Source organism: Carassius gibelio, chromosome A21 (genome assembly GCF_023724105.1).
Source record: "Carassius gibelio isolate Cgi1373 ecotype wild population from Czech Republic chromosome A21, carGib1.2-hapl.c, whole genome shotgun sequence".
NCBI classification, from domain to species: Eukaryota; Metazoa; Chordata; class Actinopteri; order Cypriniformes; family Cyprinidae; genus Carassius; species Carassius gibelio.
Window position 1 is genome coordinate 16148677 of NC_068391.1, and position 17049 is coordinate 16165725.

At 42.1% G+C, this 17049-nt stretch overlaps 1 protein-coding gene across 1 annotated transcript in view; it reads right to left on the reverse strand.

The window, feature by feature from the left end:
* LOC127941719 (A disintegrin and metalloproteinase with thrombospondin motifs 2) overlaps positions 1–12455 on the reverse strand; it is a 76793-nt gene extending 64338 nt beyond the window's left edge. The window contains exons 1-2 of the mRNA XM_052537079.1: positions 12306–12455; positions 10563–10978 (exon numbers count right to left, since the gene is read on the reverse strand). Coding sequence (XP_052393039.1) covers positions 10563–10978; positions 12306–12447 — 558 coding nt within the window. The 5' untranslated portion in view covers positions 12448–12455. The remainder of the gene's footprint in view (positions 1–10562; positions 10979–12305) is intronic.
* Positions 12456–17049: the final 4594 nt, after the last annotated feature.

Genomic DNA, 17049 nt, shown 5'->3' on the forward strand with positions numbered 1-17049 from the left:
GATATGCACAGGAGACAAAGGTAGGTGAATTCATAGCACAGTGTTTATTTTGTGATTCAAGTGCACGGTGAATACTTTGTGTTTCAAGTGCAGGCAATGTGATGATCACAGGGTACTGGATCGTAGACAGGTGAGTACTTTCGTTTCAGGAATGTCAAAGCCACAGTCACAGATTGCTCATACTCGTTCTCTTTCCTTACAGATGCCAAAGTTATTTCCAGCTCGGGATAAACACAGGAGACTAAAGAGATCGTTGAATCACAGGTAGCAAGAGAATGCTCCAGGGTTCTGGGGGCAGTAGAACAAGGACTAGTGTTTCAAAAGGGTGAGTATACTTTACGTCTGGTTGGTCGTGATGCACCAGAGTCTCAGGAGACAACAGTGTATGGTCTGTTCCTGTTGGAGGCTTGACGGTGAAGTGGAGTTGAGGTGAGTGTTTTATAGTGCCTTGATGAGATCGTTAATGCGGAGCAAGTGTGGGTGATTTGAACTCAGGAGAGCGTGAGCGTTGTGGATTGGCTGCTTCGGGGTCGCAAAGCGGGTCTTTCAGGATGCTGGGCATGGAACTCAGTAAGCAGGTTGGGGTCAAGGATATCTTGACGAGGTACCCAACATCTTTCTTCTGGAACATAATCCTCCCAGTCCACTAGATATTCTATCCGCCCACCAAGCCGTCGGGAGTCCAGAATTTCCCTCACTGTGAAGATGGGCTCAGCGCCAATGGGTGGTAACAGGGGGTTGCCATCAGGGCCCAGGTCTACAGAGGAAGCAGAGACAGGTACGTGATTGTTCACGGAGAACTTCATCTAGATCCCACTGGATGGGGTTGACAAATAACTTAGCGGGCAAGATGGGCTCTGGTTCTTCTGGGGTCTCCTCAAGGGTGTGGAGGCGGGATAAAGTATCGGCTCTCGTGTTCTTGGATCCAGGACTGTGAGCTATTTGGAAATGAAACATGGTAAAGAATAAGGCCCACCTGTCCTGACGAGGATTTAGTCTCTTGGCTTCTTTCAGGTATTGGAGATTCTTGTGTTAGCACAAGAAATGGTTGTCTGGCCCCCTCCAACCAGTTTCTCCCCTCTTCCAGAGCAAGTTTTACCGCAAGGAGTTCTCGATTGCCAATTTCGTAATTTCTCTCGTAATTTCTTAGAGAAGAAGGCACATGGCATAGGATTGGCCACGTTCTCTGAGTAATGGGACAGGATGGCACTGACACCTGTTGTGGAGGTGACCACTTCCAAGATTAATATTTTCTCTGGGTCTGGGTGTTGGAGCAATGGAGCTTTTGTGAAGGCAGTTTTTAATTTTTGGAAGGCCTGCTCAGCTTTGGGGTTCCACTGAAGTGTCTTTGGTTTCCCTTTTAGGAGAGACGTCAGTGGTGCGGTCATCATACTATACCAGTCGATGAAGAGGCGATAAAAGTTTGCGAAGCCCAGGAATCTCAGAAGTTTTTTTTATAGATTTGGGGGTCGGCCACGAAATGATCACCTGTGCTTTCCATCCATTTTCACCCCTTTTTAACTGATTTGATATCGCAGGAATTCGATAGAAGTTTGATGAAAGATGCATTTTTCAGCTTTTACAAATAAGGAGAACTCTCTGAGTCATTGGAGCACTTGGGAGACATTACACTGGTGATCTTCTTAATTGAGAGAGTAAATGAGTATGTCATCTATGTAGACAAAGGCAAAATGGTTCAGGAACTCGTGGAGGACCTCATCCATGAAGCTTTGGAATACTGAGGGGGCGTTTACTAGACCATACAGCATTACTAAGTTTTCGTAGTGTCCTGCGGGGGTGATGAAAGCTGTTTTCCACTCTTCTCCCTTCCGAATTCTGACCAGGTTGTATGCACTCCGTAAGTCTATTTTGGTGAATATTCAATATTCAAGTGGACGGTCAGATGTATCCCTGTTTCAAAGCTTCTCCTACATATTCTTTCATGGCGTTCTGTTCTGGGATGGACAATGAGTAAATTCGACCCTTGGGAATGGTCTCTCTAGGAACTAAGTTGATAGCGCAGTCCCAGGGTCGTTGTGGTGGTTGCTTGGAGGCTGCTATGGGGCTGAAAACGTCTGCAAAAGAGGCTTAATAAGATGGGACATTGACAGACAGTTTCTCTTTGGGACTCTCAACCGATGTGGAATTTACTGACATGGAAACAGGATGGTCATCAATGGATTGTATGGGACATGATTTCTTGATGACATGGCAGTTACAACCCCACTGTAGTATTTTTCCTGTGGTTCAGTCTATTGTGGGCTGATGTAGAATAAGCCAAGGGCGGCCTAAAATCAGTTCAGCTCGGCTATTTGTGAGAATGAACGGAGTGAATTGTTCTTGGTGGGTATGTTCAACACAGAGGGTGATTGGTCCTATCTGTGATGTCACGTACCCTTTATTGATCATCTCACCAGTCAGTGCATAGATGGAGAATGGTTTTGTGGTTCGGGTCCTTTGGAGGTGGTGAGTCCCTGAAATTAAATTGCCAGCCAATCCGGAGTCAACAATGGTGGTGGCTTCAACATCGAGACCTCTAAATCTCAGATTCACACATATGGTTAGTGGGGTTGATACAGAAGGTTGAGGAGGAACCGAACTTACCACTAACCATGGAGGACGAGATGGACTCGTACATGGAGGACGAGATGGACTCCGCCCCTTACCTGGACCCTTCCTCCATGAACACTGCCCGACCCACACGAACCCTGCAGCACGATGAGGACACCAGATTCCCTGTTATTTTTGGACACTCTTCCCCTTTGGCCACCTTTTATCCCCTGTTTTATTTGATTTTCTGTAAAAAAAAAGCCTCTCCGAGGCCTGACGCCACACCCACTGTGTCTGTTTTGTGCTCCTCCCGTGACACTGGTGGAGAATGCAGGCAAGGTGGAGCCTAGACAGCGCAGTTGGGAAACATCTGGTGACGTCACTCCCTCTGGCTTGCAACCGTTCGTGAGAACCCGGACTGGGACGGAGGAAGACTGGGGACAGCCTCCCAGCCACAAAAGGGGTAAGTGACTTCTGTTATCATCATTTTACCCTGTGGTTGGTTGAGGCTGTCACTAAAACACGGTTTCTCTGTCCCTGTTCCAGTGCGCTGCGAGAGGGAGGACAGCCCCGGAGAGGAATCCCCGCCCACTCCAACCGTTTGGAGCCTGGTTGAGGATGGTATCACTCCCGTGTGGGCGGCGCCCTGATGACGGGGATGTTGCTTGGGAGGGGGAATGTGACGAGTCAGCTGCCTCCTCCCTGATTGTCACCGGCACCCCGTCCTAAATCGCCGCCCTTCACCAGGCTCCCGACTGGAGTGGGTGTGTGAGAGGAGGGGCGCTGGACGAGTCAGGGCTGGCGGCGTGTGATGGGGAACACCTGAAGGAAATGGAGCCTCATCACCACCGCCGCCCAACGCGCCTCTCCTCGGGAGACCGGTCTCTTCCCCGTGCATGCACACAGGTGTCCTCGTAGGTCCAGGAAGGGTGCGTTGAGGGACTCCCGCACCACAAGAGACGTGACCTGCTGGACCCGCGATCCAGAGGAGAACCGCACCTGTTTACACGGCCGACGGGCCAGGATGCCGGGCCGTCCATCCCCTACCAGCGCCGCGGCCAAGGAGAGAGATGCGGCCGCCGGACTCCGCCCCTTACCTGGACCCTTCCTCCATGAACACTGCATGACCCACACGAACCCTGCAGCACGACGAGGACACCAGATTCCCTGTTATTTTTGGACACTCTTCCCCTTTGGCCCTGTTTTATTTGATTTTCTGTAAATAATAGAAACAGTGACAGTATAAAGTGTTCACCACTCCCGCAGTATAGGCTTAGTCTGAGCTCCCGCTGACGGTTTCCCTCTTCTGGGGACAGACGTTAGTAATCCACTTGCACATTTTCCGGCTGTGGCTCAGGGGTTTTCTCAGGTAGGTTTCAGCAAGGAGCAGTATCTGGGGTGTCTGCTTCCCGATAACAGGACTGGGATCTCAAGTGAACTCGGAGGGCTTGTTGCATGAATTTCTCTAACCCCAGATTGTCATCATATATGGCGAGTTGCAGTCGGAGTGCAGGCTTTAGTCCTCGTTGATAAACTGTTAGAAGAGCTTTCACATTCCATCCACTCGCTGCGGCCAGAGTTCGAAATTCAAGGGAGTATTCAGAAATGGTCTTTTTACCTTGTTGCAGGTTTAAAAGTTGATTGCTGACCAAAGAGTCTCCCACAGGGTGCCCAAACACTTCCTTAAAGTGGCCGATGAAATTCTGTAAGAAGGAGGTGATTCTTGAAACCATAGAGCTTTGGCCCATTGTTGGCAGCCATATCACCCTGGAGCCCAAGACCGGTTTCCCACTGAAGCTAAGCAGGGCAGAGCCAGGTCAGTACCTGGATGGGAGACCTCCTGAGAAAACTAGGTTGCTGCTGGAAGAGGTGCTAGTGAGGCCAGCAGGGGGTGCTCACCCTGTGGTCTGTGTGGGTCAGCACCCCAGTGTAGTGATGGGGACACTATACTGTCAACAAGCACCGTCATTTGGATTAGACGTTAAACCGAGGTCCTGACTCTCTGTGGTCATTAAATCCCAGGATGTCTTTTGAAAAAAGTAGAGTAAATTCACCTATTGGCCTCCTAACAATCCCCATATCCGCTGATTGGCTTCATCACTCTGTCTCCTCTCCACCAGTAAGCTGGTGTGTGGTGGGCGTTCTGGTGCACTATGGCTGGTGTCGCATCATCCAGGTGGTTGCTGCACACTGGTGGTGGATGAGGAGATACCCCCAGACTATGTAAAGCGCTTTGAGTGCATAGAAAAGTGTTATATAAATGTAATGAATTAATTTTATTATTATTATTATTATTATTATTATTATTATTATTATTATTATTATTATTATCTCAATGCTGGTCCGGATAGTTGCTGTATAATAAACTAGATTTTCGATCTCTCCGTAGGATATTGGTGTGCATGTTGCTCAAGTGCGAGTGAACCTGCGAGTAATTCCAACTCGATGCCTCAGCAAGATGGGATATCTGGGTGTCCAGGAAGCCCCTCAGGATGACCTAGCCGGACATCCAGGAACATCTTTGGAGTGTCGTGCCAGGGCTTGATCATCAAGAAGGCTCCTGCAGAAGCCTATGACCTGGCAGCATGATCCAGGAAGCATGAAGCCAGAACCAGGGCTATCATACCAGCTGGACATAATATCGATGAGTGAAGAAACACTGCAAGTCGAGCACCCGGTTTCTGAATCCAATCAAGGGGCAGGGTTGCTCAAAGAGGACCTACCTTAGAAGGGACAGAAACCCACATGTCCCGGAAGAACACGGCAAAGAAATCTCACAGAAGGATTATAAACACATAACCACCAGCACATTAATATTAAAATAAATATATATATACAGAGAAAGAGAGAGAGAGAGAGAGAGAGAGAGAGAGATGATCATACTCATCCACCCTGGTTCTCGCGCTGGAGCCCCGTCTTTTCTCAGGAGGTGATTCCAAAGCCTTTAAACCTCATAGGTCAAGCATAGGAGACTGTAATGCAGGAAGTTCCCACCTAACCTAGGTCAGGTGGAGGACTGGTGGTTGTAGGGGAATTAGGAATCGGAAGATAAGGGAAGATGTAAAACTCCCAAAGGGAAGCAGTAGATACTCAAGTATTACTTTGATCTGGACGAAAGCGCTGACACCTTGTCTGGATCACATCCCGTAGGTCTTGCCTAACTTCCTTTGACCTGCGATTCCTCCTAACCCTACCCGCAGGTGGGGGAGGAGCACAAGCCATGACATTAGCCTTCTGTGCCCGTCTCTGATCCTCAGACCGAGACGGATCAGGACCCCTATGTTGTTCAGGCTCTTGGAATAAAGGATTTGAAGGCTGCTGAGCATAATTTTGCCTCTCTGAACCTCTTGACCACAGTCTCAACGGAGGTACCGAAAAGTTCATAAGGTGAAAGCGGAGCATCGAGAAGAAAGCCCATTTCTTTCTTCCCGATACTTGCCAGGTTCACCCACAGATGTCTCTCCATTACTACCATGGCCACCTTAGACCTGCCCATGGCAGAGGCGGCTTAGTAGCACGGAGAGTGAGATCTGTGGTGCGGCACAACTCAGCTACCTCATTAAGAGAAAGGCCCTTGCCTTTATCCATGTCTTTCAGCAGATCAGCCTGATATGCCTGGAGCATAGCATCGTGTGCAATGAAGCCACAGCCTGACCTCCTGCTGTGTATGCCCTTGCCGAACCCAGCAGAGCACTAGCCTCTGGATGAGACAGTGTTAAAGAAATAACATCGTCCTCCTGCAGCTCTTTCGCATCCATAGCTGACGAGTGCAACAGGGAAACCCCCTCTCTAAACTCATCGACCAGATCCACCTATGATCACAATGAGCTCATTCTCCTCCGTGACTCAGCAGCAGTGGGTCCTGAACCACGGGAAGCAGATGGCTGCCCCTCTTTCCTCGTAAAAAGAGACAAATGAGAGCGGAGCTTTTTCATTGGAAAAATGCTTACAATGCACGCAAATTTCCCCCTCAAGGATGTCAAAAGGGGTGTTGCCACAGGAAGTGATCACGTCCTGCAGAGAATCAACTCTAAACAAACACATCTGATGTTTTTGCTTAATAATTTTAGGTAGGTGTTAGAGTGGTTAAGACTAAATTCAGCAGTAATGTATATTCACAGGATCAGGATGGAGCCCTCCTGACAATAGGCCGAGTGATACATTTATGCTGTCAGTCTTAATAATGATGCTGCAAGTGACAAAATGACATGCACATGGTAAAATAATTTTGTTATCATGAGGACAAAATTATATATTTTAAGTAGAAAATTAGGCTAAACATTTTAATGGCTGGTAAGAAGTATTTATGATTTAAATTTCAACATAAAATTTGATGGTTCTTAAAAAAAAATCCCACTGCCAAATCTTTGCCCTGTGCACAAAAGTAAGGTCATCCTTTGTTCTTGACTTAGGTCTACCACACATATAAATCAAAGGAGAATTTGGACATATATATCCATAAAATTGATTACCTGTTATTTAAGAAAGGTCAGTGTTCCTTTATCTAAAAATATATATATTCTAGCTCTTGGAATTACATAATTCTTGTTCTTCCACAAACTCTTATTATGTAAGAATTAGGCATGTGTGTTTGTGCATGTGGAGGATTCAGACATTAAATATGAATGGAATTGAATATGCAGTCTGCATCAAAAGCAGTTTGCGAGACAGGTTGTGAGGTCACATGCTTTGAATTTGTCATTGAGTGTAATAATATAACATATTGTGCCTTGGCTGTTCAATCTGTCGAAACAAAGAATGATGCCTACTGATAGCGTAATTTAGTTTCACTTATATGCATCTGCTATAGATTTAACACTTAATTGATAAAGAAATTATGCAATTAAGATCCAATTTACTGTTGAATGCAATTTACACAAATACATCCTGCAGCTTGGTTGTGGAGGATACAGAAGACTACTGCAATCTGACATAGTTTACTGGAAATGTACAACCTTAAAACCTTGTTGTTCAGACATCTGAATCAAATATATGATGAAAATATGCTTGACTATACCATCTGATTATTTATATAGCTGTTCTCCAATTTTTTAACTGCTGACGTGATCAATGGAAAATGGACACAATGATATCTTCTTTTAATAAAATTCTGCTTGCCATCTACATTTCCCTGGCAAGAACAGCACATTGTTAACCCCACATGCCAAATAATGCTTAGCTTTGTCAACAGAAAGTTTTTGTGCTGAAATAACATATGCAAAATTGGCAAAACTTCTTTGAAATCGCCCCTGAAAGCTCAAAAAAGTGTATGAGTAAAACAGTTACCGGTGTGAAGTGGATCTGCTGAATTTGGACTACATTAAGCTTAAGGGAAGGGAAGTTCTCCCAAAATGCAACATTAAAATTCCTTTTACTTTTTTATGAGGAAACTAAAAAGGTGACTGTTTCCCTCCAGATTCTCTCTCCGGAGTGACAACCATGTGGGTCAAATGGAATAATGCAGAAATCCACTCTACATCGACTAAAAGCCAGGCCCTGCTCTCCCGTGGTGTTCTACGTGTCTGTGAGTTCACTGCGGGGCTACTGTTACCCCGCCTCTCAGCTTGCAGTGACGGAGGAGCAGGGGCTTGTACTTGTGAGGACACTCCAGAGTGTTTTCCAATGCTGCCCAGACACGCTCTAAACTCCACGTGCTCCAGGTGCAGAAATGTAACACTCTCCGCGTGAAGAACGCTACAAAGTTACTCGTACAAACAGCAGAGGGATAGTCTATCCCTCACTGAGGCCGAGGCATAAACGCAACAGAAATAAGCTGCTCGCTATATTATGAAAGCCAGATTCCATTCAGTATACCATCTTTTTGTTAATTTCAGAATTATCTGTACATAAAATATTTTATGGGATATTCCTCCCAAAAATGACGCTAATGAGGTTCCAAACCTGTATTACATACTTTCTTCTCCGGAACACAAAATAAGATATTTTGAAATGTTTTTGTCTATAAAATTAAAGTGCACAAAAACAAAATGTGTTCAGAAACAATTTACACTGAGAAATTGCTAGTAAATTTCAGCAAGTAACACACTGATATACAAAAGTCCATGGGTAGTAGTCCACTTTGAAGTCAAACATTGGGCACTATTGAGCACACTTCCAAATCTTAAAATGACCACTGGGTCACCCTATGTGAAGTGAAGCAATTAAGGATGGTCATTTTCCTTTTTTTAGACGGGAGACCATTGGTAACATTGTCATGTTTAAGAACCCAAGCTGAACTACGCTTGAATACAGAATCACTTTTCAAACCGTCTTTACCACAGTCAAATCCCCAAAGGGCATGAAAACTATTTCAATTTCATCCAAGATAGAAAGACATGAAAAATATCTATGCCAATCTCTAATTCATGGACAACTGCCAAGGCCAAATAACATTTTCAAGAGCGTTTTTTGAGAACTGTTTGACGGTAGAGAATGGTAGCAAACTTACATCGTCCCTCTGTGTTATTTGGTATATAAATACAATGTACAGCAAACACCCACAGTGTGAAGCCTTCTTTCAATAGCCTTAATCATGCTAGTCAGTGCTCAAGCATGCACAGAAACCCGGCAGGAAGGACCTCTGGCGGACATCCAATATAAAAGCAGTTCTTACTTCCAATAGCAAGTTGCAAAATAACCTTTTCAACACAGCAGGTAAGATAGCATTCAACTGGTCTGAATCATTACTACCTTGAAGCCTTCACTTAAAACAAAGCGCTCTGTTTGTACATGAGCATTTGCCATTAATGTCCATTATAAAAAAAGGAATATTTTTGAAGTCCTTAAGAAGTACTCAATGTATTCATATTGGTTTCGATAAACTGTAATTTTTCAATGAAATAGACTCTAAAAATGTTATGTGGTTACATTTTGCTTGAATACATGCTAGTATAATCTTAATGAATATTTTCAGGTCTGATTTTAAATATTATTAAATATACACAGTACAGACCAAAAGTTTGGACAGACCTTCTCATTCAAAGAGTTTTCTTTATTTTCATGACTATGAAAATTGTAGAGTCACACTGAAAGCATCAAGGGTTATTTGACCAAGAAGGAGAGTGATGGGGTGCTGCGCCAGATGACCTGGCCTCCACAGTCACCGGACCTGAACCCGATCGAGATGGTTTACGGGTGAGCTGGACCGCAGACAGAAGGCAAAAGGGCCAACAAGTGCTAAGCATCTCTCGGGGAACTCCTTCAAGACTGTTGGAAGACCATTTCAGGTGACTACCTCTTGAAGCTCATCAAGAGAATGCCAAGAGTGTGCAAAGCAGTGATCAAAGCAAAAGGTGGCTACTTTGAAGAACCTGGAATATGACATATTATCAGTTGTTTCACACTTTTTTGTTATGTATATAATTCCATATATAATTCCACATGTGTTAATTCATAGTTTTGATGCCTTCAGTGTGAATCTACAATTTTCATAGTCATGAAAATAAAGAAAACTCTTTGAATGAGAAGGTGTGTCCAAACTTTTGGTCTGTACTGTATGTAGATATATATATATATTTAAAAAAAGTGAAGTAACATACAGCCAAGTATGGTGACCCATACTCAGAATTCATGCTCTGCATTTAACCCATCAAAAGTGCACACACACAGCAGTGAACAGACACACATCATGAACACACACCCAGAGCAGTGGGCAGCCATTTATGCTGCAGCGGCCCGGGGAGCAGTTGGGGGTTGGGTGACTTGCTCAAGGGCACCTAAGTCCTGGTATCGCCAGCCCGAGACTCAAACTCTCTAACCATTAGGCCACGGCTTCCCATATATATATATATATATATATATATATATATATATATATATATATATATATATATATATATATATACATACATACACACACACACACACACACACACACACACACACACGCGTGTGGGTGTTAAGTGAGTGTTTAATATTTTTAATGTTTTAAAAATTAACCATCATGTCATTAACCCATTCCACTTGATAAACATCATGCAATTAAGCCTTATATGAGGGTGTAAATAACTTACCAGGCCATCACAATTGCTTATGGCCACTGATGTATCCTGCACATTGGTAACATAACCCACATATAAACAGTCACTGGGCAACAAGGGCTCAGAGTGGGTTTGGTTATCGTCCTCAAGCCACTCCACTTTGGCTCCAGGGGCCACAAGCCTGGAATTTAGCCTTAGGCAAAGATGAAACTCCTGTCCGAAAACAGTGACGTTATAAAAGAGTGTCTCCTTGTGCCTCAGGTGGTCCTGTTCTGAGTTCGTCTCCTCATTGGTCTCTCCATGATAGTTGGCCTGCCTCCTCCTGCGCCGGTGGGATCCCTGCCCACTCAACCGGCTGGCAGAGACGGCGTGGGAGAGGAAGCGTCCGTCTGCATCCACGCTCACCGGCCTCACTAGCCCATACTCCCTCAGGACATGCTGCAGGGAATCTGCCAAGGGCACGCACACAGTTACACACATTCAAATGTGCACACACACGCATGCAAGCACAAAGTCAATAGATTTCACAGTGCACACCAGAAGCTTCCAGCAACAGTCAAAACTCCACCAATCTCTAAATCAGCTGCAAGACTTACATTAAGCGGACAGTACAGCTGTCCAAACACCCTGTCCAAGCCAGTATTTAAAATAACATCTTTATAAGATACAGATGTAAAGATTTTTCATATTAAAAGTGAGAAAAATCTATGGAAGCACTGCACTGAGTAGAAGAGGTACCTTTTGTCACCTTTTACTTAAATTGTCCTCTAGACAAGGATACATGAGTCACATAAGACTAATACTTCTAATTATATTGCAGGATGTTTTCTAAAACCTATAACATAGGGACAGAAAAAACAAGGGTATTTTATTTATTTTTTTACAAAAATACTATTACTAATAATAGTAATAACAAAAGTTAAATTGGCAATTATCCAAAATGTATGTTTTTTAGATATGCATACATTTCCTTAAGAGTACACCTGTCATATAGAACATTCATTTTGACATGCAAAATAAATAAATAAATAGGCTAAATAAAAATTCACCTTTCTAATGTGAATATAACCACTAATATGGTCACAGGACAATAATTGTGCTTTTTTTAGATTAAGGGGGCGACACACCTTACCCTATTCTCCCAAACATTACAGTCACATGCATTCCTGTCATCTTCCTGTCAGAAGCAACGCATTTGGGTGCTCTGTTTATCCTATGCATAAGTGTCCTTCACTTGATCAGGAAAGAGCAGCTTACAACATAGTCACACTATGACATGGTTTTCTTATCTAATTTGACAGTAAAATAATGTGCATGGTGCTTCTGTACTATAATTTACTCTTCTGTGTAGTACTCATCTTGACATTGATGTCGGCATTTTGCAGTTATTTCAAGCAGGAGACACTAGATCCATCAGCTGTTTTACATTATTGACATGCCGCATGGATTTTTGCGCTTCCACTAAGTCACACATTCAACACGATAAGTGTAAATATAATAAAATGTATATAGGCTACAGTATAATGACATTCTTTATATTGTTACAAAAGTTAGAGATCTTTCAGTATAAATGCCATGAAAACTTCCAGACACTCTCAAATGAAAACGTCGCAGCCAGTAAAAATCGTTTACTATTATAACTCATTCATCTCTATAAAAGTGCAAGTTGATGAAACACTGAGTTGCTGCTTCATAACGCTGGACATCTGAACGGATCCGTATCTCCTGCATAAAGTAACCGTGATCTGTATTGATAATACAAACATCTGCACCTACCCATACTGTTGGCGATGTAAAGAGTATCCGCGTGCTGAAAGTGAAGGAAAATAATGAAGAATGCACATCCAGGAGTAACATCCATGGCAGGTCCGCGGAGAGGGGAGAGCGCACGGGCAAAAGGCGGACTTTGAGATTTCATATAAGCGATCCAGCAGCGAACGCTGCCCCCTCCTTCCCCCTCCCTTTCCAGACTCACTGCAAAGTGCACTGGGGAAGATAGGCTCTCATTCTCACCCTCCCTGTCCAGCCCCCTCTCCTCTTCCATAGTCCACACTAAGCGTGAATGCAGATCTTCTCATGACAACAGAAGACCACCAGCGTGTTCTTCTGTTCTCATCAACATAATCAGGCAACACCATGGTTCTTGTGATGCACTGCTAGATGTAAACCGGTATACTCGCACTTCAGAGTCAGAATCATGTATTTTTTTTTTTTTTTTTTGTCTAAAAAGTTGTATAAGTTCAATTGACGCATCCAATAACCACATAGCAGACAGGAGAGGTATGACGTAAATAATATATGGGGTTATATAGCTACAGTAGGCTATATAAAAAAGAAAAACAAATTGTGTAGGCCTATTATTTGAGTTGTATTAAAACTTATTTTTCCCTGAAGTTTTACACACAAAGACATGAGTCACTGTAAGGCAATCAAATAAGTCTTCTAGATTCCAGGAAAAAAGTTGTTTTATTGTACATGGAGCGGGTCGCCCCCTCATGGGCTCCACCATGTTTGCATCACATGACCAGCCATGCTACGTGATTGACAGAAAAATAATACTTTTGAATAATAATAATAATAAATAATAATAATAAGAGTGATAAATAACAATGGCTACCTTGCATGACTATAAATTAAGAAACAGGTTTATTATTCCCTAATAGTGTGCTTACGGCATCTACTGGCAGGGCAACTGCAACAACTTAGCAGCCAAACTGTGACCCATGGTTTGTTTAGCATTTCAGAAGGAAAATGAATTATTAAGACGATCATTTCCTATTAAGATATTTCAGAATAAGAAAGTGAGTACTAGCATTTGGCACTTGCATGTAAACAGTAGCATTACATTCATGGAAAAGTTAAATGCTATGTTTTTTGGCTTCTTTTTCGGATGTCATAGTAGACATTATTCCTCATTTTCCCCTTTCTATTTGTAATTAAAATGAGTACATCTGTCATAGTAGTTTTAATATCATAAATTATAGTCTTCTACAGGACCACACAGCCATTGGAGAAGACACATCGTGCTCTGTTATGAAGTTAGTGGATTATTGAAACAAATCACCTGCTGAGATTGGATTCTGGGTTCTTGGAAAAAGAATATCTAATGCATCTCTGTGGCGCAGGAGGAAATGGATCAAGTGCCATCTATCTGTCAGCACCTTTACTTTTCCAACCACCTCTGTGATGTAAAGGCTCTAAAAGTACATAGTGCTTCAGTGTATTTTACAGAATGTTGTGCACTGATAATAACATGCAAAAACCCACAGAGCTCTACTCTATGGAGTGCAAACAATCTGTCATTGGTAACCTTTTAAAATCTGATGATTTTTCCAATCATTTTTCCTTTGATTACAGAGACGCCTTTTGAATATTAAAACAAATTATTTACCTATCCCCATTTTGTAGATTTTGTGGAACACAAAAGCAGAGACTCTCAACTCCAAAAGCTATCTACTAAGTGAAAATATGAATTAATTCACTTTATGCCACTCTGCCTATGCTTAAATACTTTAGGCTATGCAATTTATGCTATATCACATGCAGTAATGGACTGTTATTTGCATTGCATTCACAAGAGAATTTTATAAAAAATGAACTATTTACTTACAGAACTATTTGGTTACAGAAAAGCATTTTGAATCCAATAAGACTGTAAAAAAATAGCACACTATGAAACTATATGCTCTGTTAGTAAAAGTCAGCTGTGGTTAACTTTATGACATAATTGCGGAGACCTCAGATTGTGGGATTTTAAGTGCAGAGCAGAAGACAGGGTTTCTGAGAGGGACGACAATAGGGCAGCTGGGACACCGTCCATTTCTCATGCTTCCCTGACTGAGGTAAAAGATTGAGGTTGTCACTGTGGTTAAGGCAGACGATGGTTTAATCGAACCTCTTCATTCCAGCTCCTCGGCCAGATGGGTCATGCTATCTTGCTTTATGCAAGGCAATCAACTTACTGCCTATCTTGTAGTTGGCATCCAGAATGTAAACTAGGTGCAGAGAGAATACATTTTAAGGATAACTGTGTCCCTAATTATAGCCAAAAACTATTTTTAAAGCTATCGAAAGTGCCTTTCATATTTATGGGGAAGGTCATATCCTGGGAGTATTTTACAGTTCTGTCATTTGAACTTGTATGATGGGGTCAGATGAGGAAAGGCTACTTGAGTTTTAGTTCACTGAAATGAAAGAAGTAGCAAAAGAGTGATCATGAAAGCAGATGGTCATGTATATTAATCCTTGTCTAAATAACACCCTCAGAGGCAATCTGCTAAAGAAATGTTTTCTCAAAGCATATTAAAATTGGAATACCACGGGATAACTAGCACAAATTGAATTACATTAAATTAATGAAATAAATATGAAATAAACATTCTTCATTACATATATATATATATATATATATATATATATATATATATATATATATATATATATATATATATATATATATATATATATATATATAAATTAAATGCATGTCATACAAAAAACAACTGCAACACAATATGCATTTTTAAACTGAAAATTTAATTTGCAAACACAATATTGCCATGCAACAATAGACTGTTGCAATTCCTACCCATTTACTGTCTACTGTGGAAAAAAAGATGAGTCAGCTTACTCCGTGTAATAGAGCCTGAAGGGGACAAAACAATAGATGCATACTGCAGCTAAACACAACCAACAGCAGCTGGATTCACATACAACCTAAAGTCTAATCATGTCCAGCCATGAATCATCCAAAGTCCCTGAGATGTATTGGCTACTTAATTTACATTATGACCGATGACATTATCACACACCATATTCAACAACATGTCCTAATGCATGTGTCACACTGTTTGAATTCCTCTCCAGTTCCGGTGCACTCAGCCAAGTCCATCATATGATTCACTCATGTGGATCCAAGAGGAGGACACTTCAGCAAGCTGACATATATGCTGTTGTACTTAGCCTTTGGTTGTAATCGGAGACTGTGGATAGGGCCCACAGTTGGCAGTTGTAAGCCCTAGAGGGTCTTGTTACTGTTAAGAGGCTGTAAAATAGAGTTGGGTCTATGTTCCGTCGCTGCTGGCTCTCAAACGAACCACGGCTGAGCCAGTGTGTCCCGCCAGGATGTGTGTTTCACATTTGTTCCTCTGCTCCCTCTCTCCCCTGTCCTCCTGAAACTCCTTCTGCACAAACTCACGTCATGTGCCCTTCTTGGTTGAATGGCTGCTGCTGAACAGACACATGAACATACATACAAGCACAGAAATACAAGTATTGACAAGACACTTAGTTTATAGTTCATGCAAAAATGAAACTTCTGTTAACATTTATTCACCCTCATGTCATTCTACTGTGAAAAAAAAAAAAAGATTTTATGAAGAAAGTTCATGCTGCTCTCTTCCATTGAATACAAATGAACAGGGCTCTTAAGATCAACTTATTGGGGGCATAAAGTCAAGTAATGATACAACTGTCCTGATATGAAGGAATAAAGCCTCATGAGAAAACCTTAAGTAGTTTGGCATAATTTATTATTAGTATTTGCAAAATATATATATATATATATATATATATATATATATATATATATATATATATATATATATATATATAAATCAAAAATTAATAAACATAATCGCTTCACTTAATACGATTTATAAAACATACAGTGTCAGCCTCAGACATCAAGCCCACAGACCTTTTGCTAAAAGTTTGATGCATATGGGACACAAAAGTGGAAACACTACAGGAGTGTCGAAGTCGTCATCGGATTGGTTGAATTATACAGGATTCCCGGGAGACGTGTGTCGCGTTATTAAATTTTCTGCCTGGAAAAACAGATGACATGCCGCCAAAACCCCTCATGAAAGAAGAAAGCATAGTGTTTACAACTGTGAAGATGAGCGCTTATCAGGATAAACTAAACGCTGGGTTTTCAAAAGTATGTGAAATATTTACAGTTCACGGCATAGAATCTTTAAAATATGTCTGAGAGTTTTACACCGATTGTTATTGTGGCAATATTTCCACACCCCAAAACGTGACACTCAACAAAACTAACTGTGATGGTTGTTTGACATGTCAGTCAAACGGCCTCATGGGCGGGCCTTGGCCAATGAAAGCTGATTTAATATTATTATATTTATTCATTATATTAAAGGTGCTGTATGAAGGATTGACACCGAGTGGTTGGACTAGGTATTGCAGTCCAAATTCAAAATATTGGAGAGGGATTTTTTCACCCGGCCCCTCCTCCTCAGACTTGAGGCGCACATGCAGGTTGCCAGATTGACGACAAAAACATTAAATGAAATAGGCTACGATGTATTTTCCGGCAACCGGCAACCCAAAATACAATTGGGTAAACTGGCAGTGGGCGGGTTTCACAAACCAAGACACGACCGACATTCCGGCCCAGAACGCACATTTACAAAAGGAGAATAACTGACTGTAGCATGGTTTTCAGAAATACAAGTATGTTAACTTAGCATGTTTCTTAAATATCTGCAAACATATTATG